The sequence below is a fragment of the Nerophis ophidion genome, linkage group LG29, assembly GCF_033978795.1.
Source record: "Nerophis ophidion isolate RoL-2023_Sa linkage group LG29, RoL_Noph_v1.0, whole genome shotgun sequence".
Lineage (NCBI taxonomy): Eukaryota > Metazoa > Chordata > Actinopteri > Syngnathiformes > Syngnathidae > Nerophis > Nerophis ophidion.
The window spans coordinates 12,702,123-12,727,444 of NC_084639.1; the positions used below are offsets into that span (position 1 = coordinate 12,702,123).

At 37.8% G+C, this 25,322-nt stretch overlaps 1 protein-coding gene across 5 annotated transcripts in view; it reads right to left on the reverse strand.

Moving 5' to 3' along the window:
• Window positions 1–19,466: 19,466 nt before the first annotated feature.
• Window positions 19,467–25,322, reverse strand: part of ocrl (OCRL inositol polyphosphate-5-phosphatase) — a 65,083-nt gene continuing 59,227 nt past the window's right edge. For all 5 annotated transcript variants that reach the window (XM_061891816.1, XM_061891815.1, XM_061891818.1 and 2 more), the window contains 3 exons: window positions 23,461–23,588; window positions 23,243–23,354; window positions 19,467–21,787 (listed from right to left, as the gene is read on the reverse strand). In XM_061891816.1, the coding sequence (XP_061747800.1) occupies window positions 21,663–21,787; window positions 23,243–23,354; window positions 23,461–23,588 (365 nt within the window). In that variant the 3' untranslated portion in view covers window positions 19,467–21,662. The remainder of the gene's footprint in view (window positions 21,788–23,242; window positions 23,355–23,460; window positions 23,589–25,322) is intronic.

The following is a 25,322-nucleotide window of genomic DNA, read 5'->3' on the forward strand; positions in this document are numbered from 1 at the left end:
TTCTTAAGCTGTATGCCGTAATCAGCAATATTAAAATAATAAAAGGCTTGCAATATTTTAGTTGATGTGTAATGAATCCAGAATGTATGACATTTTCACGTTTTTAGTTGCATTACAGAAAATAAAGGACTTTATAACAATATTCTAAATTTCTGAGACAGTCCTGTATATGCATGTTTTGTTGTTGTCATATGTTCACGTCAGCTAGGTTTACTTCTTTTTACACTTGCAAGTGAGAAAATTACTTGTGTGAGACTTTTAGTAGTAAGCGATTAAAGAGTCTTTCATTATTCTAACATTGGTATAAGAGTGGCTTGCTTCTTTTTACGTTTGAGACTTTGTGGTAAATAATGGAATGACTTGACAATTGTTGGTCATTCCATTTAGTGTTTAGAAATATTGAGAGTGCTTAACTTATTTTTAAACTTGCACAAAAAAAAATAAGAATAATTCACATCCAAATGTTTATCTATTTGGATTCTAAATTGATTCATTTTTTAATTTTTTTTTAAAATCTAATTGGTCGAGAATGTTTTTTTAATCAATTTTTGGATTAAAAACAATCAACTATTATTGTTATTGCTATTACAATCATTGCTGATTTTAATAATGTTTCTTCGTTTTGTATGTATTCTGAATTGCTTTGTCAAGAAATATATCTTCAAATTACAAAACAAACACATATGTATGTGTATATACATATATGTATATATACATATATGTATGTATATATATACATATATATATATACATACATACATACATATATATACATGTATGTACATACATACATATACGCATACATTATATATATATATATATATATATATATATATATATATATATATATATATATATATATATATATATATATATATATATATATATATATATATATATATATATATACACACACCAGGGATTCCCCACACATTCATTTATTTGTGGCGGCCCGCCACGAAAGAATTACGGCCGCCACAAATTTAAAAACATTTTTTTTAATTTTTTTTTTCGGCTTTTGACTCGCTTGACCGCTCATAAAAGCAATGGGACTCTGTCTGTGAATCGAGTTTGTAGTTACATATTGTATATGTAAATATTATATACAAATATGTACATAAAGTGTTGTAATTATATTCCAACTCCGCGTTCTTCTTGGTCATCGCCGCCGCCGCTGCCTCAACCCAAACCACCCCCCCACTCCTCCCATATATATATATATATATATATATATATATATATATATATATATATATATATATATATATATATATATATATATATATATATATATATATGACTATTATAAGACTATTAATTAGTCTTTAGAGTTAAACTTATGTTGTTTTGAAATGTATTCCTATTACTATGGGAAAATAGCTACTATGTTGAACCTCAGAGGTTCCACTCAAGTGTAAATATGATTCAGGAAGCAAGTTTATTCATTTCTGGTGCATGTTACTTCCATATATGAATGAAATGGTGAGTTAATATCACACACACAGGACAGCGTACATGTATGGCGAATGCAACGATCTGAAACCTTCTTTATGGCAGTAAGAGAGCAGAGGGAGTGTGTTATGCTGCATAAATGTCACAAAGTACACATGTTCTCTCGCTTAAAGTGGAATATGTGTACTTAATTACTTTCCAACCCTGAAAAAACATGACCCCAGTGAACATTAGCATTCACCCGCGCACATGCGGAAGATCTTCAGCTTGAAATATGTAACATTGCAGGTCAAACGGCCTGTTAAAGAGCAGTGCTGGCAGCCTCCTTGGCTAAAGAATGATAGGACTCCTCATCTATCAGGGGAGCTATGGGCTATCTGGAAGTGCAGATGATAACACCTAATAAAACAAAGGCCACTTCTGTTTGCATTAGGGTGCGTAGTGAAGCGTGTCCCCAAGGGAGTGTGTTAAAATGTCGGGCGGGGCAGAAAACGGCGGGATGGCGTTGACGTCCGTGACTTCTTGTACGGTGGCGCGAGAGGGCAGCTGCAGTCAAAGGTGGCAAGTAGCAAATAGCGGGATGTACTATGAATCCTCTAAAGCAGGGGTGTCAATCTCATTTTAAATGGGGGGCAACATGGAGAAAAATTTACTCCCATGTGGGCCAAATTGGTAAAATCACGACACGACAACGTAGAAATAAAGACAACTTCAGATTGTTTTCTTTGTTTAAAAATAAAACAAGCACATTCTGAAAATGTACAAATCGTAATATTGTTGGGTTTTTTTTACACTTACATGTTTGGTGAAGTTATAACACTGAAACGCCAACAGGAAGAGGTGCTTTAAAGGCCTACTGAAATGAGATTTTCTTATTTAAACGGGGATAGCAGGTCCATTCTATGTGTCATACTTGATCATTTCGCAATATTGCCGTAATCTTGCTGAAAGGATTTAGAAGAGAACATCCACGATAAAGTTCGCAACTGGAGAAAAGCCCTGAAGTCGCAGAAGATGACGTCACATGTTGAGGGCTCCTCATATATTCACATTGATTTTAATGGGATCCAGCAACAAAAACAGCTATTCGGACAGAGAAAACGACAATTTCCCCATTAATTTGAGCGAGGATGAAAGATTCGTGTTTGACGATATTGATAGCGACGGACTAGAAAAAAAACAAAAAAAACGCGATTGCTATCGCGTTGCATTGAGGCGGATTCATATGTTTTTAGACACATTTACTAGGATAATTTTGGGAAATCCTTTATCTTTCTATTGTGTGGCTAGTGTTTTAGTGAGTTTAACAGCACCTGATAGTCGGAAGTGTACGTCCACGGCCGGGTGTTGACGCGCAGTGTCTCGGGGAAGTTGACGGCAGCTGTACGGGATGCACAAGCTCAGCTGATATCCGGTAAGTAGCGACTTTTTAACCACAATTTTCTCACCGAAACCTGCTGGTTGACAAGTGGTCGGGATCCATGTCTGCTGGGATCCATAGTAAAGTTTCACCTCCGTGAATTTTAAACAAGGAATCACCGCATGTTTGTGTGGCTAAAGGCTAAAGCTTCCCAACTCCATCTTTCTACTTTGACTTCTCCAATATTAATTGAACAAATTGCAAAAGATTCAGCAACACAGATCTCTAAAATACTGCGTAATTATGCCGTTAAAGTAGACGACTTTTAGCTGTGTGTGTGTGCAGTGCTCATATTCATAACAGCCCGTGACGTCACGCGTACACGTCATCATTACGAGACATTTTCAAGAAAAAAGTCCAGGGTTAATTAAAAATTGCAATTTAGTAGACTAAAAAGGCCGTATCGGTATGTGTTGCAATGTTAATATTTCATCATTGATATATAAACTATCAGACTGCGTGGTCGGTAGTAGTGGGTTTCAGTAGGCCTTTAAGACATGACATGACATGGCCATTCGCAGTTGGCAGTGTTGTAGCTACTTCTAAATCCCTAATCCTTGTCTCCATGGCGACAAATAAAGTAAGTTTCTTACAAGTATCATCCCTGCAGGACGAGGAATAACTAAACATGCTTCATTAGTGTGTGAATGGGTGAATGTGGAAATAGTGTCAAAGCGCTTTGAGTTCCTTAAAAAAAAAGGTAGAAAAGCGCTATACAAATATAACCCATTTACAATTTACTACACACCGTAGGAAGATACGATAGCTAACCGCTAACATCAAGCTAGCACCCTGAATGTGAACAAATGCCATGGGTGGATCTACACCTGACATCCACTGTAATGATACAAAGTACAATAGCGTATCTAGTCGATACTACTATGATTATATCGATATTTTTTATCGTCACAAAATCTTTTTTCCTTTTTTTAAAATGTCTATTATGTTTATAAAGTCAGAAAATATGTCTCCGGACACATGACTTTGAATATGACCAATGTATGATTCTGTAACGACTTGGTATCGGATTGATGCCCATGTTTGTGGTGTCACCCAAAACTAATGTAAAGTGTCAAACAACAGAAGAATCTTGTGTCATTAAAGGCCTACTGAAACCCACTACTACCGACCACACAGTCTGATAGTTTATATATCAATGATGAAATATTAACATTGCAACACATGCCAATACGGCCTTTTTAGTTTACTAAATTACAATTTTAAATTTCCCGTGAGGTATCCGGCTGAGAACGTCGCGGAATGATGACGCGTATGATGACACGTGCGCGTGACGTCTCGGGTTGTAGCGTACATTTTTTTCCAGCCCGATCCAATCTATAAGTAAGCTGCTTTAATCGCATGATTACACAGTATTCTGGACATCTGTGTTGCTGAATCTTTTGCAATTTGTTCAATTAATAAAGGAGAAGTCAAAGTAGAAAAATTGAGGTGGGAAGCGGTGCACTGCAGCTGCCTTTAGCAACACAAACACAGCCGGTGTTTCCTTGTTTAAAATTCCCGAAGGTGAAGCTTTACTATGGAACAGAGCGGTCAAGCGTACATGGATCCCGACCACATGTCAACTGGCAGGTTTCGGTGAGAAAATTGTGGTAAAAAGTCGCCTCTTACCGGAGACATAAGCGGAGCTTCCGTCCTGCTGCAGCGGCGTGGCCACACCCCTACGACCTTCAGGTACTATATAATCTCACTAAAACACTAGCAACACAATAGGCAGATAAAGAATTTCCCAGAATTATCCTAGTAAATGTGTTTAATAACATATGAATCGCTCTCACTGCCCTCGCTTTTTTTTTTTTTTTTTTTTATGTCTTAACTCTGAATTTCCTCATCCACAAATCTTTCATCCTCGCTCAAATTAATGGGGAAATTGTCGCTTTCTCGGTCAGAATAGCTCTAGCTGCTGCTGGCTATGATTATAAACAATATGAGGATGCGAGGAGCCCTACAACCCGTCACGTCACACGCACATCGTCTGCTACTTCCGGTAAAGGCAAGGCTTTTTTATTAGCGACCTAAAGTTGCGAACTTTATCGTCAATGTTCTCTACTAAATCCTTTCAGCAAAAATATGACAATATAGCAAAATGATTTAAGTATGACACATAGAATGGACCTGCTATCCCCGTTAACATAAGAAAATCTCATTTCAGTAGGCCTTTAATGACAAAAGATGCAGAGAGCTTCGACTGGTGTAACTTTAATTCACTCGTTTTCTCCTCACAATTTTGACACCGTGAAAACTATGAAGATAGACAGAAAATACAAATGCCATCGTACCATATTTCCAAAAAAAACCCATTAAATAATGTTTACAAACAAAATTTTTTTAGTAAATAAAAATAATGACATTTTCCCATTTGTTTTAAATGAAATGAACCATTTATTTTACAATAAATATACAATTAGTCTCCTCCTACCTCCTTCCGCTTCCAGGGGCGCTAAGTTTGCTCTGCTTGTTAGCGTAGCTTCCACACGCAGCCCGTAGTGACTCTCCTTAAATGTGCCGTATAAACACAAACACGAGACACAATAAAATAAACTCTCACAAATATTCACACAGAATATGACAAATGTATCTTTGTCAGCATGTTTTACCAGTCCTGGAGTAACATGAACATGTTGTCGGACGGAACAGAAACAGGAAGTCAAGCATCAGCAATAAAGGAAGTAACAGAATAAAAGTGGGCTCTTCAAAATAAAGGCAAAAAAAACGTACAGGACAGAATTGCATTTTTCTCATTAACAAAATTTGCTGCCATTTACAATTATTACATTTTAACAGAAATGTAGATAGAACATGTTAAAAGAGAAAGTAAGCTGATATTAACAGCAAATGAGTAAGTAGATTAATAATCAATTTCTACAGCTTCTTTGTAATAATGTTGACAATAGAATGAAACTGACACAAGATGTTACTGCATATATCAGCAGCTAAAATTAGGAGTCCTTGTTTGTTTACTTACTAATAAAAGACAAGTTGTCTTGTATGTTCACTACTTTATTTAAGGACAAACTTGCAATAGAAAACATATGTTTAAAGGCCTACTGAAATGAGATTTTCTTATTTAAACGGGGATAGCAGGTCCATTACACGTGTCATACTTGATCATTTTGCGATATTGCCATATTTTTGCTGAAAGGATTTAGTAAAGAACATCAACGATAAAGCTCGCAACTTTTGGTCGCTAATAAAAAAGCCTTGCCTGTACCGGAAGTAGCAGACGATGACGTCACCGGTGTGAGGGCTCCTCGCATCCTCACATTGTCAATAATGTGAGCCTCCAGCAGCAAGAGCTATTCGGACTAAGAAAGCGACAATTTCCCCATTAATTTGAGCGAGGATGAAAGATTTGTGGATGAGGAAATTTAGAGTGAAGGACTAGAAGAAAATAAATAGGGAGTTTGGCTGGAAAAGTTAATCAGATTTTTCATTACACCTTCTCAGAAGTCTCACTATGATAACTCCCCTGCCTGCTGGAGAAATTGTGGGAATTCAAACGCAAACCACTACCATGTTTTCTGGGACTGCTCTACCATAAAGGACTATTGGAAAGAGATGCACCAAGCTTTACAGGATATTTTTAAACGAGAAATATCCCTTAAAAGTAAAACTTCCAGATTGGCTGAAGAAAGATAAATACTTAATGAATATCCTACTGGTGGCTTGTAAAAAGACCATCACTAGGAAATGGATATCCCAGGAGAGCCCAACTTTGAAGCAATGGATGGAAACCACAATGGACATATATAAAATGGAGAAGAGAACTGCCTTTATTAATTACAAATTGGAGAAATTTACCTCATACTGGGAAAACTGGGTCAATTATGTCACGCCTCATAAGCCTGACTTAAATCTCTGGAATTAGTGTAATGTTTAAAAAAGAAAAAAAGATTACTCCCTATATGTGTATATATACATATAAGTATCTGTATATATTTATTTTATTTCTGTTTATTATTATTATCAATATATTATCTATTTTTTGCTGATTTAATTGATGTATGTGTAGATACTACCTTGTTTTTGTTATCTCTGTTTCGTTTTCTTTTTTGGGGGGGTGGGTGCTATCATGGGTATTTAATCAAAAATACTTTTGACATTTAGGGCAGACAACGGCTATGTGATGTATGTGAATATGATTTAGTGGATGGAAATGTCTGATGCTGGATGTCAATAAAAATAAAATGAAAAAAAAATGAAAAAAAGAAATAAAAAATAAATAAAGTTAAAAAAAAAAAGGCGATTGCATTGGGAGCGATTCAGATGTTTTTAGACACATTTACTAGGATAATTCTGGGAAATCCCTTATCTTTTTATTGTGTTGCTAGTGTTTTAGTGAGTTAAATAGTACCTGATAGTCGGAGGGGTGTGTCCACGAGTGTGTTGACGCCAGTCTCTGAGAGAAGTCACGAAGCTGCAGCAGGACAGAAGCTCCGCTGATCTCCGGTAAGAGGCGACATTTTACCACAATTTTCTCACCGAAACCTGCCGGTTGACATGTGGTCGGGATCCATGTTCGCTTGACCGCTCTGATCCATAGTAAAGTTTTACCTCTGGGAATTTTAAACAAGGAACCACCTTGTTCTTGTGTGGCTAAAGGCTAAAGCTTCCCACCTCCATCTTTCTACTTTGACTTCTCCATTATTAATTGAACAAATTGCAAAAGATTCAGCAACACAGTCGTCCAGAATACTGTGTAATTATGCGATGAAAAGAGACGACTTTTAGCCGCAAGTGATGCTGCGCTAATATGTCCCCTCCAACAAATAATGTCACAAACACGCGTCATCATTCCGCGACGTTTTCAACAGGAAACTCTGCGGGAAATTTAAAATACCAATTTAGTAAACTAAAAAGGCCGTATTGGCATGTGTTGCAATGTTAATATTTCATCATTGATATATAAACTATCAGACTGCGTGGTCGTTAGTAGTGGGTTTCAGTAGGCCTTTAATGTACTGTAGGATTTTTTGTTAAAGCAAAGCCAATAAGTATCTAAATACATTTAGGTACCGGTACTAAAATATTGGTATCGGGACAACACTTGTATACTGTGATCCATAGTTTTAGAGGCAGATGTCAAATGGAGTATCACTTCACTAGAAACTTTCAAAAGAGCAGTTTCAGTCGAGTGAAATGACCTAAAGCCAGATTGGTATTTATCATAAAAATCACGCTGTTCCAAAAATTTGGTAAAACATCTTTGAAAAAGATGTTTTACCTAATTTTTGAAGGGAAGTTTTGATATGGGCCTGTAATTTATAGGCTCCATCAGATCAATAATGCATTTTTTAAGAATGGGATTCATGTTTTAAAAAGCTGGGGATCAAGCCAGACGGAAGAGAAATAATTGAAATTAAAATAGAGTGTATGAACCCCTTTTTTTGTGGCTTTCCACAAACGTTCGCCTTTCCGACAGCTTCTCCTAAAGCTGGAAATGGCTTCATTCATCCGTTGACAAAATACCATGCAGATGTAGTAAAAACACAATGAAACTGACAAAGGTGTAATAAGAAGGGGATTTCCACTCTTTGACCTGCCATACAAGTGTAAAAAGACATCAACTACAAAACTATTAATATAATAATGCACAAGAATAAACTACTGAACTATTAATACAATAATGCACATTAATAAACTACTAAACTATTAATATAATAATCCACAAGAATAAAACTGTCAGTCTAAAAATGCCAAAGGTTTTAATGTGAAAGTGGTTACATTGTAGGTTTGTTTTGTTTACATTTATAACTGCCATATAAGTGTAAAAAGAAGTTAACTATTGCATTGTTAATATTGAAACATACATACATACATTCATAGATACTTACATACAGTACATACATACATAGATACATACATACATACATACATACATACGTTCATAGATACTTACATACATACATACATACATACTTACATACATACATACATACATACATACGTTCATAGATACTTACATACATACATACATACATACATACATATATACATACATACGTTCATACATACGTTCATAGATACTTACATACATACATACATACATACGTTCATAGATACTTACATACATACATACATACATACATACATACATACATACATACATACATACATACGCACTCATAAATACATATGCATGTTCAAAGATACATAGATACATATATACGCATGTTCATATACGTAAAGTACATAAATAAGCAAGTTCATAGATACATACATACAGCGGCATAGCTCAGTTGATAGAGTGGCCGTGCCAGCAACTTGAGGGTTGCGGGTTCGATTCCCGCCTCCACCATCTTAGTCACTGCAGTTGTGTCCTTGGGCAAGACACTTTACCCACCTGCTCCCAGTGCCACCCACACTGGTTTAAATGTAACTTAAATATTGGGTTTCACTATGTAAAGCGCTTTGAGTCACTTGAGAAAAGCGCTATATAAATATAATTCACTTCACTTCACTACATAAATACATACATATGCACATTCATAGATACAGTGGGGCAATAAAGTATTTAGTCAGCCACCGATTGTGCAAGTTCTCCCACTTAAAATAATGACAGATGTCTGTAATTTTCATCATAGGTACACTTCAACTGTGAGAGACAGAATGTGAAAAAAAACATCCAGGAATTCACATTGTAGGAATTTTAAAGAATTTATTTGTAAATTATGGTGGAAAATAAGTATTTGGTCAACCATTCAAAGCTCTCTCTGATTGACGGAGGTTTTGGCTCAAAATCTCACGATACATGGCCCCATTCATTCTTTCCTTAACACGGATCAATCGTCCTGTCACCTTAGCAGAAAAACAGCCCCAAAGCATGATGTTTCCACCCCCATGCTTCACAGTAGGTGTGGTGTTCTTGGGATGCAACTCAGTATTCTTCTTCCTCCAAACACAACAAGTTGAGTTTATACCAAAAAGTTTTGTTTTTGTTTTATCTGACCACATGACATTCTCCCAATCCTCTGCTGTATCATCCATGTATCCATTTTGGTATAAACTCAACTCGTCGTGTTTGGAGGAAGAAGAATACTGAGTGGCATCCCAAGAACACCACACCTACTGTGAAGCATGGGGGTGGAAACATTTTGCTTTGGAGCTGTTTTTCTGCTAAGGGGACAGGACCATTGATCAGTGTTAAGGAAAGAATGAATGGAGCCATGTATCGTGAGATTTTGAGCCAAAACCTCCTTCAATCAGTGAGAGCTTTGAATGGTTGACCAAATACTTATTTTCCACCATAATTTACAAATACATTCTTTAAAATTCCTACAATGTGAATTCCTGGATGTTTTTCCACATTCTGTCTCTCACAGTTGAAGTGAACCTTTGATGAAAATTACAGACCTCTGTCATCATTTTAAGTGGGAGAACTTGCACAATCGGTGGCTGACTAAATACTTTTTTGCCCCACTGTGTACTGTACATACATACATACTTTCATAGATACATATGCACATTCGCTCGCTCGCAAGCATCTACCTACCTACCTATATACTTAAAATTAACCATTGCATTGTAATTTATCCAATGTAAAAATGCCAATAAAACTGTCCATATGAAAATTGACAACAGTTGTCATGTGAATTATTTTACCTGTCACAAGTGCAAAAAGAAGATAACCAATGTATTTTTAACCTGCCGATGTTCAAAGTAATAAAACAAATTTTCATCAAACAAATGTATATTGTAATTATGCTCTAACATTTTTAACGGTGGTTGTTTTTTGTTTGTACGGCAAGTGTCAGAAAAATGTTTTATGTGTCGAGTCTTCTATAGACTCATTGAACTGAGGCTTGACTTGACATTTCCTAGCATCCATGTGCTTAATTTTACATTTTTGCAAGCTCAGAGGCACGTTTTCGCCAAATAACCCCACAAGCTGTCCAATGATTCATGCAGATTCATACCGGCAAGGTGATTTTGGTCCTCACCTCACATTTGGCCGGGCTCCTGTCTGACTTGCATCCCCGGGACATTTTATGCATCCTTCCGTCACCGTGCGCCCATATATCTCCGACCGCCATCTTGGTCGGCCAGCTGCTTCTCGCAGATAGTCGCTTAGAGTTCCCCTCGGTGCCAAACGTGACGCCCTCGGGCACTTGCCGTCCACTTCCTGCGCAGTGAAGGCGGAGAGAGTCAAGGGCGGCACTTGCTGAAGTTCAATAAAAATGTATCCTATCAAGGCCATTTTCTGTCCACAGAAAAAAAAATGTCCAAAACTCTGGTAAATAATTATGGAATCGCCTTGTAAATTTACATTCCTAAGACTAACACCTGCCTCAGATTGAATCCGTTCATTAGTCTGCAGTTACAAAGGAGAGTTCACACCTTGGAGAGCCGTTGCAGCAGGTGGATTGACATAAATCATGGCTTCAACACGAGAGATTTCAGATACAAAGGAGGGGAATAGCAAACTTCTTCGAGAAGCTAAATCATCAAGAAATGTGTCTAAAACGTGGACCAGGTATAAACAATATGGCAAGGTTGTAAAAGGTAAGCATACAGGAAGACCAAGGAAAACAAAAAACTGAAAACAATATGTCTTGAAAACAGAAAATGCACATTCCGACAGAGAGGCAGGGCACGCTTGAGCCCGGCCCAAGATGGCGGCGAGGAGGCGTGGAAGACATTTCAAGCCCACAGGATGACAAGATCCACATTCATAAAATCTGATCTTTAGCAAAGAACTAACTGGTGCGCGAGATGAAAACACGTTAAAAAAACCAACAAAAAAACAGATTGACCGGGAGCGACGCCACAAATGAGATCAGGTGTGTGGATCGCGCACCTGTACACGATTAATGTATCTCCTCTCACTGTATAAAAGGGGAGAAGGAGGAGAGAACGCAGCTGGTGATGGTGCGGAGCGAGAAAAAATACATACAACGACGGAGACGGAGACAAGAAGAGGCGGACTGAAGTACGTGGTGCTGAAAAGCGGACGGCGAAGCGAGCAGTAGAGGGAGACGGGAGACGCAGCGGAAGAGCGACCCGACCGCAGACAAGCTTGTGTGGGAAAATAAAGCAAGTCAAACCTGTTCGAAGTCGTGTCCTTCCTTGGTGGTCCATGGAACCCGCAAGACGACGGCTTGAGGCCGTCACAGCACACCATGGCACATTCTAAAAATACTATTAAAAAAGTGGGATAAAAGAGCAAACAGGTGAAATGTAACGAAAAACGTTGCAACGTTGACACTAATAATACAAAGTTGTTTTTTTCTTTAGCGCTGCCATTGCTCAAAAAATAATTAATCCAAATCCAAGTCAAAGTTGTTAGTTGTCCAATTATTTCACATCAAATATTCCACTTTGAATATTTTTGAGAGAAGGAAATATTGCATTTTTTGTTTGTCGTAACTTAAAAAAAAGCTTTCTTTAACAACCAACAAAACAACATGAAAAAAATAATTCAAACTTACAATCGACTTATAGGTCTGAAATTAATCACTAATTTCAGATCCATTTTAGATCTAGAATTTAAACATTGTAATTAAAAAAATACATAGTAATGTATGACTTATTTTTTAAGAATGGGGCCCTCTTGGATCCCTGGGAATTTGAAAGGGATTTTGATTTTAGCTGTTATAACTCAAAACATAACAATGCATTAAAATAAATGTAATTCATTATTGACCTATTTAAGACTCCATTTACCTCCAATCAAATATTTCTCTTTGATGTTTTTTCTAGGGAAAATATTGCATATTTTGTTGTTTTTGCCATTAAAGACCAGGGTTGTTGATTTTATTTTTGTAAGTGCAAAAAACATTTAAAAAAAATATGATAAAATATATATTAATTAATTTTCTATAATAAATGAAAAATAAATGTAATTCATTATTGACTCCATCCGATCAAATATTCCTCTTTAGAAAACAAATATTGGGAAAATATTGTATTTTTATTTTTTTTGCCGTTAAAAACCACGGTTGTGGATTTTTTTTAATGTGCATAAAACATAAAAAAAACCTATGATAAAACAGATTCTAATTTATTTTAATAGGGAATTCAAATACAATTTAATGAATTATTGACCTATTTACCACTCAATTTATTTCACATCCGTTAATGACCATGAATTGAACGTTGAAGTAAACACAGCACAACATAGTACAAAACCCAAAACCAGTGAAGTTGGCACATTGTGTAAATGGTAAATAAAAACAGAATACAATGATTTGCAAATCCTTTTCAACTTATCAACTTATATTCAATTGAATAGACTGCAAAGACAATATATTTAACGTTCGAAGTGGAAAACTTTGTTTTTTTTTGCAAATATTAGCCCATTTGGAATTTGATGCTTGCAACATGTTTCAAAAAAGCTGGCACAAGTGGAAAAAAAGACTGAGAAAGTTGAGGAATGCTCATCAAACACTTATTTGGAACATTCCACAGATGACCAGGCTAATTGGGAACAGGTGGGTGCCATGATTGGGTATAAAAGCAGCTTCCATGAAATGCTCAGTCATTCACAAACAAGGATGGGGCAAGAGTCACCACTTTCTCCACAAATGAGTGAGCAAATTGTAAAACAGTTTAAGGAAAACAATTCTCAACAATCTAATTCAAGGAATTTAGGGATTTCATCATCTACGGTCTGTGATATCATCAAAAGGTTCAGAGAATATGGAAAAATCACTGCACATAAGCAATGATATTATGGACCTTGGATCCCTCAGGTGGTAATGCATCAAATAGCGACATCAGTGTGTAAAGGATATCACCAGATGGGCTCAGGAACACTTCAGAAAACCAATGTCAGTAACTGTAGTTCGTTGCTACATCTGTAAGTGCAAATTAAAACTGTACTATGCAAAGCGAAAGCCATTTATCAACAACACCCAGAATTGCTATAGAATTGCTATCGGCTTCACTGGCCCAGAGCTCATCCAAGACGGACTGATGCAAAGTAGAAAAGTGTTCTGTGGTGAAACGAGTCCCCATTTCAAATATTTTTGGGAAAATGTGGACGTTGTATCCTCCAGACCAAAGAGGAAAGAACCATTCGGATTGTTATAGGCGCAAAGTTGAAAAGCCAGCATCTGTGATGTATGGGAGTGTATTAGTGCCCAAGGCATGGGTAACTTACACATCTGTGAAGGCACTAATAATGCTGAAAAGTACATACAGGTTTTGGAGCAACATATGTTGCCATCCAAGCAACGTTATCATGGACGCCCCTGCTTATTTCAGCAAGACAATACCAAGCCACGTGTTACAACACCATGGCTTCAGGGTAAAAGAGTGCGGGTACTAGACTGGCCTGCCTGTAGTCCAGACCTGTCTCCCATTGAAAATGTGTGGCGCAATATGATGCCAACGGAGACCCCGGACTGTTGAACAACTTAAGCTGTACATCAAGCAAGAATGGGAAATAATTCCACCTGAAAAGCTTCAAAAACTGGTCTCCTCAGTTCCCAAACGTTTACTGAGTGTTGTTAAAAGGAAAGGCCATGTAACACAGTGGTAAAAATGTCCCTGTGACAACTTTTTTACAATGTGTTGCTGCCTTTGAATTCTAATTGAATGATTTGCAAAAAAAAAAAAGATTCTCAGTTGGAACATTAAATATCTTGTCTTTGCAGTCTATTCAATTGAATATAAGTTGAAAAGGATTTGCAAATCATTGCATTCTGTTTTCATTTATGAAATACACAACGTGCCAATTTCACTGGTTTTGTACTTTGAAGAATATCCAATCCTGTCCTAATATGCATATTAGACTTAAAGGTTTAAAAAAAGGAAAATAAGTTTATCTTTGAGCATGGATTGGGTAGAATGGCCCATAAAAAGTTGCAATAGCAGCAGGACACAAGCGAGCACCACCTTATTTCATCACTTGTATAACTTGTGGAGAGAGACATCATTTCCCGGCAAAAACCTAAGCAGCTGTTGGCGACCAGAGAAGTCGGTCAGGCAGCTGCAAACAGCACAAATAAAAGCTTTCAGGCTGTTTGGCTCTGCTTGCAATGTGCCTGATGACTCTCAGGCACCATCCACACTCATTTGGGCAGCAGTGCAAGACTGCACCTCGGCCAACACACTGCTGGGAATATATCACCCTAGACAACACTGCCATCTAGCGTTAAAGGTGTGTCATCACATGTACATCTAAATACAACACTAGCTCAGGATACGAGTTTAATTGCAACGCTGGGTCAGTGGCTGTTTTGGCCGCTTGATTTTGAAACTTAAGCAAAGTAATTTAGAAATAAAAATTGAAAAACTAAAGACGACGTGTGTGTTTGACTTTAATCATAAAATACATAAGAGGAAATAAAAAAAAACTTTTATAATTTCAAGAAGCAATTACTACATATAAATCTGTTTTTTTTTTTTTACATGTAACAAAAGTTAAAACCTCTAGCAAACATATAACAAATCAAAACGGATGTTTGGCATTTTCCAACAATGGAACTGGAAGTAGCTATTTAAAGGCCTACTGAAATGAGATTTTCTTATTTAAACGGGGATAGCAGGTCCATTCTATGTGTCATACTTGATCATTTCGCAATATTGCCATATTTTTGCTGAAAGGATTTAGTAGAGAACATCCACGATAAAGTTCGCAACTTTTGGTCGCTAATAAAAAAGCCTTGCCTTTACCGGAAGTAGCAGACGATGTGCGTGTGACGTGACGGGTTGTAGGGCTCCTCGCATCCTCATATTGTTTATAATCATAGCCAGCAGCAGCTAGAGCTATTCTGACCGAGAAAGCGACGATTTCCTCATTAATTTGAGCGAAAATGAAAGATTTGTGGATGAGGACGTTTAGAGTGAAGTACTGGGGGGGGAAAAAAACAAGAAGGCGACGTTTCAGATGTAATTAGACACATTTACTAGGATAATTCTGGAAGATCCCTTATCTGCTTATTGTTTTAATAGTGTTTTAGTGAGATTGTAAAGTCATACCTGAAAGTCGGATGGCTGCGGTGAACGCCAGTGTCTCTCAGAAAAGGCAATGGAGGAGCCAAGGTCACAGCTGCCTTTTTGACAGCTGCAGGAGGAAGTCGCATAATCCACTGAGGTCTCCGGTAAGAGCTGACTTAATATCACAATTTTCCCATCCAAAAACTTGCTGGTTGACGTAGAGAAACATGTTCGCTTGACCGCTCTGTGTTAAAGCTTAAAAGCTTTCGGTGCTAAAGGCAGCTGCAATACACCGCTTTCCACCAACAGCATTCTTCTTTATAGTCTCCATTATTAATTGAACAAATTGCAAAGATTCAGCAACACAGATGTCCAAATTACGGTGTAATTATGTGATGAAAAGAGACGACATTTAGCCGTGTGTGGTACTGGGCTAATATGTCCGCTAAAACCCGAGACGTCACAAACACGCGTCATCATTCCGCAACGTTTTCAACAAGAAACTCTGCGGGAAATTTTAAATTGTAATTTAGTAAACTAAAAAGGCCGTATTGGCATGTGTTGCAATGTTAATATTTCATCATTGATATAGGCGTGGTTGGGGCGCAAGGCGTGGTTAAGAGGGGTGGCGTATTATTCACCAACTCGAGTATTTCATAAATATATATATATATATACACATATATCAGGGCTGTGAATCTTAGGGTGTCCCACGATTCAATTCAATATCGATTCTTGGGGTCACGATTCGATAACATATATGGATTTTTTCGATTCGATTCTCGATTCAAAAACGATATTTGACCGATTCAAAACGATTCTGTATTCATTCAATACATAGGATTTCAGCAGGATCTACCCCAGTCTGCTGACATGCAAGCAGAGTAGTAGATTTAAAAAAAAAAAAAGCTTTTATAATTGTAAAGGACAATGTTTTATCAACTGATTGCAATAATGTAAATTTGTTTTAACTATTAAACAAACCAAAAATATGACTTATTTTATCTTTGTGAAAACATTGGACACAGTGTGTTGTCAAGCTTATGAGATGCGATGCACGTGTAAGCCACTGTGACACTTATGTTCTTTTTTTTTTTTTTATAAATGTCTAATTATAATGTCAGTGAGGGATTTTAAATCACTGCTATGCTGAAATTATAATTAATATTGATACTGTTGCTGATAATATTAATTTTTGTTTCATTACTTTTGGTTTGTTCTGTGTCGTGTTTGTGTCTCCTCTCAATTGCTCTGTTTATTGCAGTTCTGAGTGTTGCTGGGTCAGGTTTGGTTTTGGAATAGAATTGCATTGTTATGGTATTGCTGTGTAGTGGTTTGTTGGATTGATTTAAAAAAAAAAAAAAAAATTTAAAAATGGATTTTTTAAAAATGAGAATCGATTCTGACAACGTAAACAATTCGATTTTTCCCCACACCCCTATTATATATATATATATATGTGTGTGTGTGTGTATAAATATGAAATACTTGACTTTAAGTGAATTCTAGCTATATATATTTATTTTATTATATATATATATAAATAAAATAGGGGATCTTTCTGTGTGGAGTTTGCATGTCCTCCCCGTGAATGCGTGGGTTCCCTCCGGGTACTCCGGCTTCCTCCCACCTCCAAAGACATGCACCTGGGGATAGGTTGATTGGCAACACTAAATTGGCCCTAGTGTATGAATGTGAGTGTGAATGTTGTCTGTCTATCTGTGTTGGCCCTGCGATGAGGTGGCGACTTGTCTAGGGTGTACCCCGCCTTCCGCCCGACTGTAGCTGAGATAGGCGCCAGCGCCCCCCGCGACCCCAAAAGGGAATAAGCGGTAGAAAATGGATGGATGGATGGATTTCTGACGGCACCTATCAAATACACAGTAATAAAAACACAGTTCTACTAACTGTACTGTGCTTGCCTGTTACTAAAAAACAACAACACTTACCTTTCACTATTTGAATAACCTTTGTTCTGCCATTTGCGTATTGGCGAGCGATCTCCGAATCCGGGAACATCCTTCACAGATTTGTTGTAGACATCCGCAAATGAGAACGGGATGTTGCTTTCAGCTATCAGCATAGCCATCCATCGTTGTCGCAGCATAAGATACACCATCGGGTCTCCATTTTGCAAGGTGGGCCATAATACTGGGTTGTGAACGATGCTGCGCTGCGGACGCTTTGTGCTTCGCTGACCGTTCATGGCTGAGTATATCCGTTCACCGTGTTCAATGGAGAAGTCTGTTCTACAAAATGTACAGGCAACATATCCCTTCCCCTTCGAACTCTCCTGGATAAACTGAAATTCTTGTTTCCAATCGTTCTGGAACTTGCAAGCGTATTTCTTCATTTTGCTCTTCGAAGGTGTAATATATTGGGTTGGAGTCAATAACCAGGCAACGTGATGAAGTTACGTCTCTTTACTGTGGGCTTCAGAGCAGACATTCTATTCTATGTACAGTAGATGGCAGTATTGTCCTGTTTAAGAGGGTCACAACATTGAGTCAGGTTCTCATGGAGCTTGAGTGGGCGTGGCCTCCAGCTCCGTCTGAATTTAAGGAGAAAATTTGTCCCGGGAGGTTTTCGGGAGAGGCGCTGAATTTCGGGAGTCTCCCGGAAAATCCGGGAGGGTTGGCAAGTATGCTGAAGAGACCAATTTTTGAAGCTTTTCAGGTGGAATTATTACCCATTCTTGCTTGATGTAGAGTTTGAGTTGTTCAACAGTCCGGGGTCTCCGTGGTGGTATTTTCCATCTTAGATGGCGGCGTTTCTGGGTGTTGTTGATAAATAGCTTCCACTTTCCATAGTGTTTTAACTTGCACTTCCAGATGTACTGACAAACTGTGGTTACTGACAGTGGGTTTCTGAAGTGTTCCTGAGCCCATGTGGTGATATCCTTTACACACTCGCTTACATGCAGTGATTTCTTCAGATTCTCTGAACCTTTTAATGATATAACAGACCGTTGATGGTGAAATCCGTAAATTATTAGCAATAGCTCATTCATAAATGTTGTTCTTAAACTGTTGGACAATTTCCTCATGCATTTGTTCACAAAGTGGTGACCCTCGTCCCGTCCTTGTTTGTGAATGACTGAGCATTTCATGAAAGCGGCTTTTATACCCAATCATGGCACCCACCTGTTCCCAATGAGACTGTTCACCTGTGGGATGTTCCTAATAAGTGTTTGATGAGCATTCCTCAACTTTCTCAGTCTTTTTTGCCACATGTGCCCGCTTTTTTTAAACATGTTGCAGACATCAAATTCCAAATTAGCTGATATTCAGTTCGAACGTCTTGTCTTTGCAGTCTATTCAACTGAATATAGGTTGAAAAGGGTTAGCAAATCATTGTATTCCGTTTGTATTCATGATTTCTACAATGTGGCAACTTCACTGGTTTTGTAATTAGAATCCTTAGAATAGAAAGCAATGCTGGTCAAGGCAAATGGCCGTCACACACAGATCATCAATCCTGCTCTCATTTTGTTTAATTGTTTTATGTATTTCAAGTGCTCACTGACCTCACGGAGGTGTTGTGGTACACCAAACGCTGCATGTGGAGCCCCACTCGTCCTGCCACTGCCCGTAGGACGACACTCGGGGCACGGCAACTGTTAGTTTGGGTCAGGGTGGTGTTAGGTGGGGAAAGTGAGGAGGTGGTGGCACAGAACTGCAGAAGAAGGTACAGGAACATTTAAATGTGTTTATTTCTGTCATTGAATAAATTAAAGAGTAACAAACAAAACAAAGCTGCAAAGAAGTACCTTCATTGAGGAGCAGATGGTGCGCACTAAAATAGACATAAATACAGATGATTCACTGGCATAGGACATCCCTGAGGATGGATTTCAGGTAAGGTTGTGGAATTTGTGAAGCAGTAGTTCAGAAGACACCTGGAACATGTCCAGGCTGAAGCATGCGTGATTGTCACGTTTTACAAGAAAAACATAGCGCAGACGATCAATGTTTTTTTCTCCTCCATTCATTTATGAAACACTGTTGAAGTAGCGGCGTCAAAAAGAGGATACGACCTGCGATCGCGCGGTGAACTTTGCAAAACCTGGGTGGGAAACCAGTGTCAGACAGACAAAACGATGAATCGTGTAAGCGTTTAGATGAGGGGCACCTAAAAACAAGGAAATAAAAACACACACAATATAGATAGTACCATATTTTCATAATGACCAAGGACCACGCCAAACAGTCAGTATTTACAGCCTTGAGGACGGCAGGTTGCAATCTTGAAGCAGGAAGTCAGTGTATCAATTATAGCACTTCTTGCGTAACTCCGGACGAACAGGACAAACTTGATGTAAGGCTCCCAAAAAAAGGCAAGGACAAAACAAAACAAATACACAGCAAACGCTCCCAAGACGAAATGTTCTCCACGGCGGGGATTCCCAACCACTGTGTCGCGGCACACCAACATAGTGTCTCTGAATTGGTCCACGTATCATTATTCACTAAAACTAATGCATCAATGTTCTTCTACACTAAATCCTTTCAGGGGCCACATTTCCAAGAAGCAAATCCGGACTTCTCCCTTCACTATTAGACTCATTTGACACATTCTGGAGAACCAGTGTCCTCTTTGATTTTGGTCTATTTATTTTGTCAGAATACTTCTGCACAAAATCTCGTCAAAGATCACCTCTAGTGTTTTTAACAATCTGCTGCAATGTTGTCTTTTAAATGGGGACCTCTACTGGAAGGGCCCCAAATGATGAAAAAGAGAGGACCTAAACCGGAGCCTTGAGAAACACCACTAGTATACCTTAAGAGGATAAACGAAAATGACTACGGACTGCATCGGAAGTAAAGAAGCGACAGCAACATCTTAGTTACATCAATCACTGCCAAAAAGGAGAGGACCTAACATGGATCCTTGAGGAACACCACCAGTATGACTAAAGAAGTTGAACAAATGACTACTGACTGCATCGGTAGTGAAAAAGCTGCAGCAGCACCTTAATTACATCAATCACTGCCAAAAAGGAGAGGACCTAAAATGGTTCCTTGAGGAACACCACCAGTATGACTAAAGAAGTTGAACAAATGATTACTGACTGCATCGGTAGTGAAGAAGCTACAGCAGCACCTTAGATGTATAAATCACTGCCTAAAAGGAGAGGACCTAAAGGGGTGCCTTGAGGAACGCCTCAGTTATGTAGATCACAAGTTTGGACCCTAGTCTGCTATTTGCTAGCAAGGTGATGTTGTCAATGCAAGGATGTGCTGATGTGTTTATAGTGGTCCAGGTTCCTCTAGACAACAGGAGCACTCCTGTTTTTTAAGAATTTGCTGCAAAAATGTTTGTCTCCCAAAGTTTTGCACTAAACTTGGATTTGGCCCCCACTTGAATAGCCCTGAGCTCCATTATCTATGGCAAGGATGCAGTGTCGGAGGGAACACATAAACGGTGTAACAGCATTTATCCGACGTAAATGTGCGCCACGTCATACGTCGTTGAAATAGAAACGCATAAATAACACCTAACAGATACTCCTCGCAGTCGTCTGATCCCCTTCAATTAAAACAGACGACGCATCTCATGTAATGCGATTGTCCTCCAAAACTTCTCTGAGAGGTATGCTAGAAGAGCAGAGGCTCTTGCCGTGTTGTCACATCTGCGCCGCTCTCTTTGGTGCAGATTTGGGTCGGTTAGGAAAGAGGACAAGACTGTACTTGGAGGTCTCAGAAAGTGCACACCGCTCCAAAGTGCTTGTGAACGCAGCCAAGTGGCCAAACTGGTCGACACTTGGTAAAAGCATGAAGCCCTCGGGGATCTCCAACATGAGTTTGTGAGGGGATGAAAAAAAAAGTCTTTTTCAGCCCGTGTGGAGACACTGTAAAGACTCGAGGTGGATTCCGGCAACGCGGCGTTACTACTCGTCATCTCCCGCCATCAGGAATCCCAGAATAAAGTTGATGGCTTTCTGGCGGTCGTGGGATGTCTGCCGGTTCGCCATGCTGGGAGGAGGTCGGATGAGAAGGCTGGCAAAGAGGGTGGCTGACGGGTTGGAGAGAAATTTTGTATGAATCATAGGGGAAAAAAGCACTATGAATACAAATATATATACAGTACAGGCAAGATATACAGTTGTGGTCAAAAGTTGTTGGTAAGGCGGTCGCTGGAAACCCTGGACTGCTATACACACATAATACATACTGACTGGTATACACACATAATACATGCTGACTGGTATACACACATAATACATGCTGACTGGTATACACACATAATACATGCTGACTGGTATACACACATAATACATGCTGACTGGTATACACACATAATACATACTGACTGGTATACACACATAATACATACTGACTGGTATACACACATAATACATACTGACTGGTATACACACATAATACATACTGACTGGTATACACACATAATACATACTGACTGGTATACACACATAATACATACTGACTGGTATACACATAATACATACTGACTGGTATACACATAATACATACTGACTGGTATAAACAAGCTATGGAAATGATACCAGTAGAAAAAAACAGCATTTAGTTCAGATAATAATGAGTAATTTATTGGAATATGAGACCCATTATTTAAATCAGTTTTACTATTAAATGAACCTAAAATATGACTTATTTTATCTCTGTGGTAAATATTGGACACAATGTGTTAAGCTTATGAGATGTGATGCAAGTACAAGCTACTGTGACACTATTAATTTTTTTAAAGTTTTTTATTTTATTTTTTATAAATGGCTGTGATGATAATGTAAATGAGGAATTTGTAATCACTGCCATGTCGGAATTATTATTATTATTGATACTATTGTTGATAGTATTCTTTTTTTTTTACTACTTTTGGATTGTTTTGTGTCATGTTTGTGTGTCCTCTCAATTGCTCTGTTGATTGCTAATCAGAATTTTGCTGGTTTTGGAATTGTAATTGTATTATTATAGTATTATTGTGTATTATTTTGTTGGCCTGATTAAGAAAAAAGAGAAAATAACAAAAAATATTAAAAAAAGAAACGAAAATCATACTGTACAGTACTGTAAACGAAAAAACAGATATAAAAAAACAACCTGTAAACAAAAAAACATGCAAAGTAAATGGAAAAAAAATATCCTGAAAAATGAGAACACATGTAGTGTACGAAAACACTTACAAAACGGGAAAAAAAATCAACGGATTTCACTTAAAGCGGGTATTTTTTGGAACGTAACCCAACGTTAAATGAGGGAACAATATACATAAATACATACACATTTGAAAATATGGCAATATGATTTTAAAACAAATATGTTAATACTAATTCACAATAACAGATTTGTTTTGAATGTGTGTATATATTTTTTGGAGCCTTTTTAAAGAAAGTCATATAGAGAATTATGCAGATTTTTCAACGACGTCATGGTGACCACGCACATAACCACGGGTATCTTGTAACGTGTGTGTCTGGAGTGTTATTACCTATAAGGCTGGCTGTTAGGTTGTTGTTGTGCACGTGCTTGAGCAGCTCCTTCAGGAAAGCCATCAAGTAGCGGAACACGTTACGGTGGGTACGAGGCAGCTGGGAAATCAACTGTCAATCAGCAAAATAAATAAACGCATGATCAATACGTGACATCAAAGTAGCAAAAAATAAAGCAAGGAGGAGAAATGCAAAGGAGCGGGGGAGATGCGGACACCTGTATGCATAGGCGGCTGTCGTGGGCACAGTCCAGGCAGCGTTGGTAGAGCTCGTAGCACACCACCGGCTCCGGCAAGGCCTCTAAGAAGATCAGTAGAGCCTCGGCCACGGAATGGTTGCAGCCAGCTTATGAAAAGTGTCAAGGAATCAGAATTGACAACGCCAGGGATTCCCAATCACTGTGCGTGTGCCACAGAAAATGATCAATTGGTGCCAAAACTTTACACTGCAACGTGAATTTACAAACTTCTCGTTCAAACCTTTCAATTTACAAACCACATATCGAGTAAAAGTATGCTTTGTTGTATGGATGTTTCATTCACAAATGCTGATCGATTTGCAGTGATTCAGTCCGCACAGCAGTGATGTCGTGTTATACTTGTATAGCGCTTTTCTACTTTCAAGGTACTCAAAGCACTTTGACACCATTTCCACATTCACCCATTCATACACTGCCATGCCACGAGTCATTAGGAGCAAAGGTGAAGTGTCTTGGACTAGGATTGCAGAAGCTGGGAATCAAACCAGGAACCCTCATGTCACCGGCACGGCTGCTCTACCAACCGAGCCACGCCAACCCTTAGTGTGCACTTTATCAGCATTATTCTACTTTTGCTGGTTCAATATGAGTCCAAAGAAAGCATTGGCCAAGCGATGTGTGGTTTGTAAACATTCAGGAAGCATCAACAGCGTTGTCGACACTGCCTCCAACCCTAGCCCTCTCTTAGGCTGCACACCAAGAATGTTAACCAACAAAGTAAAATGGCTTTTCTTTTTTCTTCTTAATTATTGTAGCCACCTGGCTATTAAAGATAAGGAGTCTTGTGACTTCAATCGTGAATGCACAGCAGTACTAATGAGTGTGTGTGTGTGCATGTCTGCATGGTGGCTGAAAAGAAGACAATTCAGCTAATTGTAGTTTTTTGGTTTTGATAATAAATACAAAGTTGATCCATCACCCCCTTGATATGTTTGTTTAAAAAACAGTACTGTATAACACGTTATATTATGTTCAACGTTTACAAACCTTTACCACGATAGGGACTTTTGTCCAGGCTGGAACCCGTTATTCATGTCCACATTGTTTGCAGGAATTTGCTTCAATATACAACTATTTCTATTTAATTAAACCTTGATCAAGAACTGATTCAGTTTGTAAATCAAGGTTCTACTGTATTTACAAGCAGAACAATTAAATGCTCTTGCACTAGAACACAGGTGTCCAAAGTTTTGACTTCCTCTATATATATATATATATATATATATATATATAAAAAGTTAAAGTTAAAAGTTTAAGTCCCAACGATAGTCACACAAACACAAAAAGCAGCATGCACGGCGCTTGGTAAACATTTGGTGATTATACAATTGTGTATATATATATATATATATATATGTATATATATATATATATATATATATATATATATATATACACAGTGTATATATACACACACACACATATGTGTATATATACGTATATACATATGTATATATGTAAATGTATATATGCATATATACATACATATATGTATATATATATATAAATGTATATATGTATATATACATACATATATATGTATATATGTGTGTATATATACATGTGTATATATATATAAATGTATATATGTATGTATATATACATGTGTATATATATAAATGTATATATGTGTATATATATATATATGCATATTATTATAATTAATGGACGTATAATTATTAATCAAAATAATTGGATATTAAGACTATGTGAAAGTTCGACTTATACCTTGTTTACTTTTGTGACAACCTCCTTAAATTGGTGTAATTTTGAATTTTTTATGGTGCATGGACATTTTTAACAATATCCACAACGTGAAG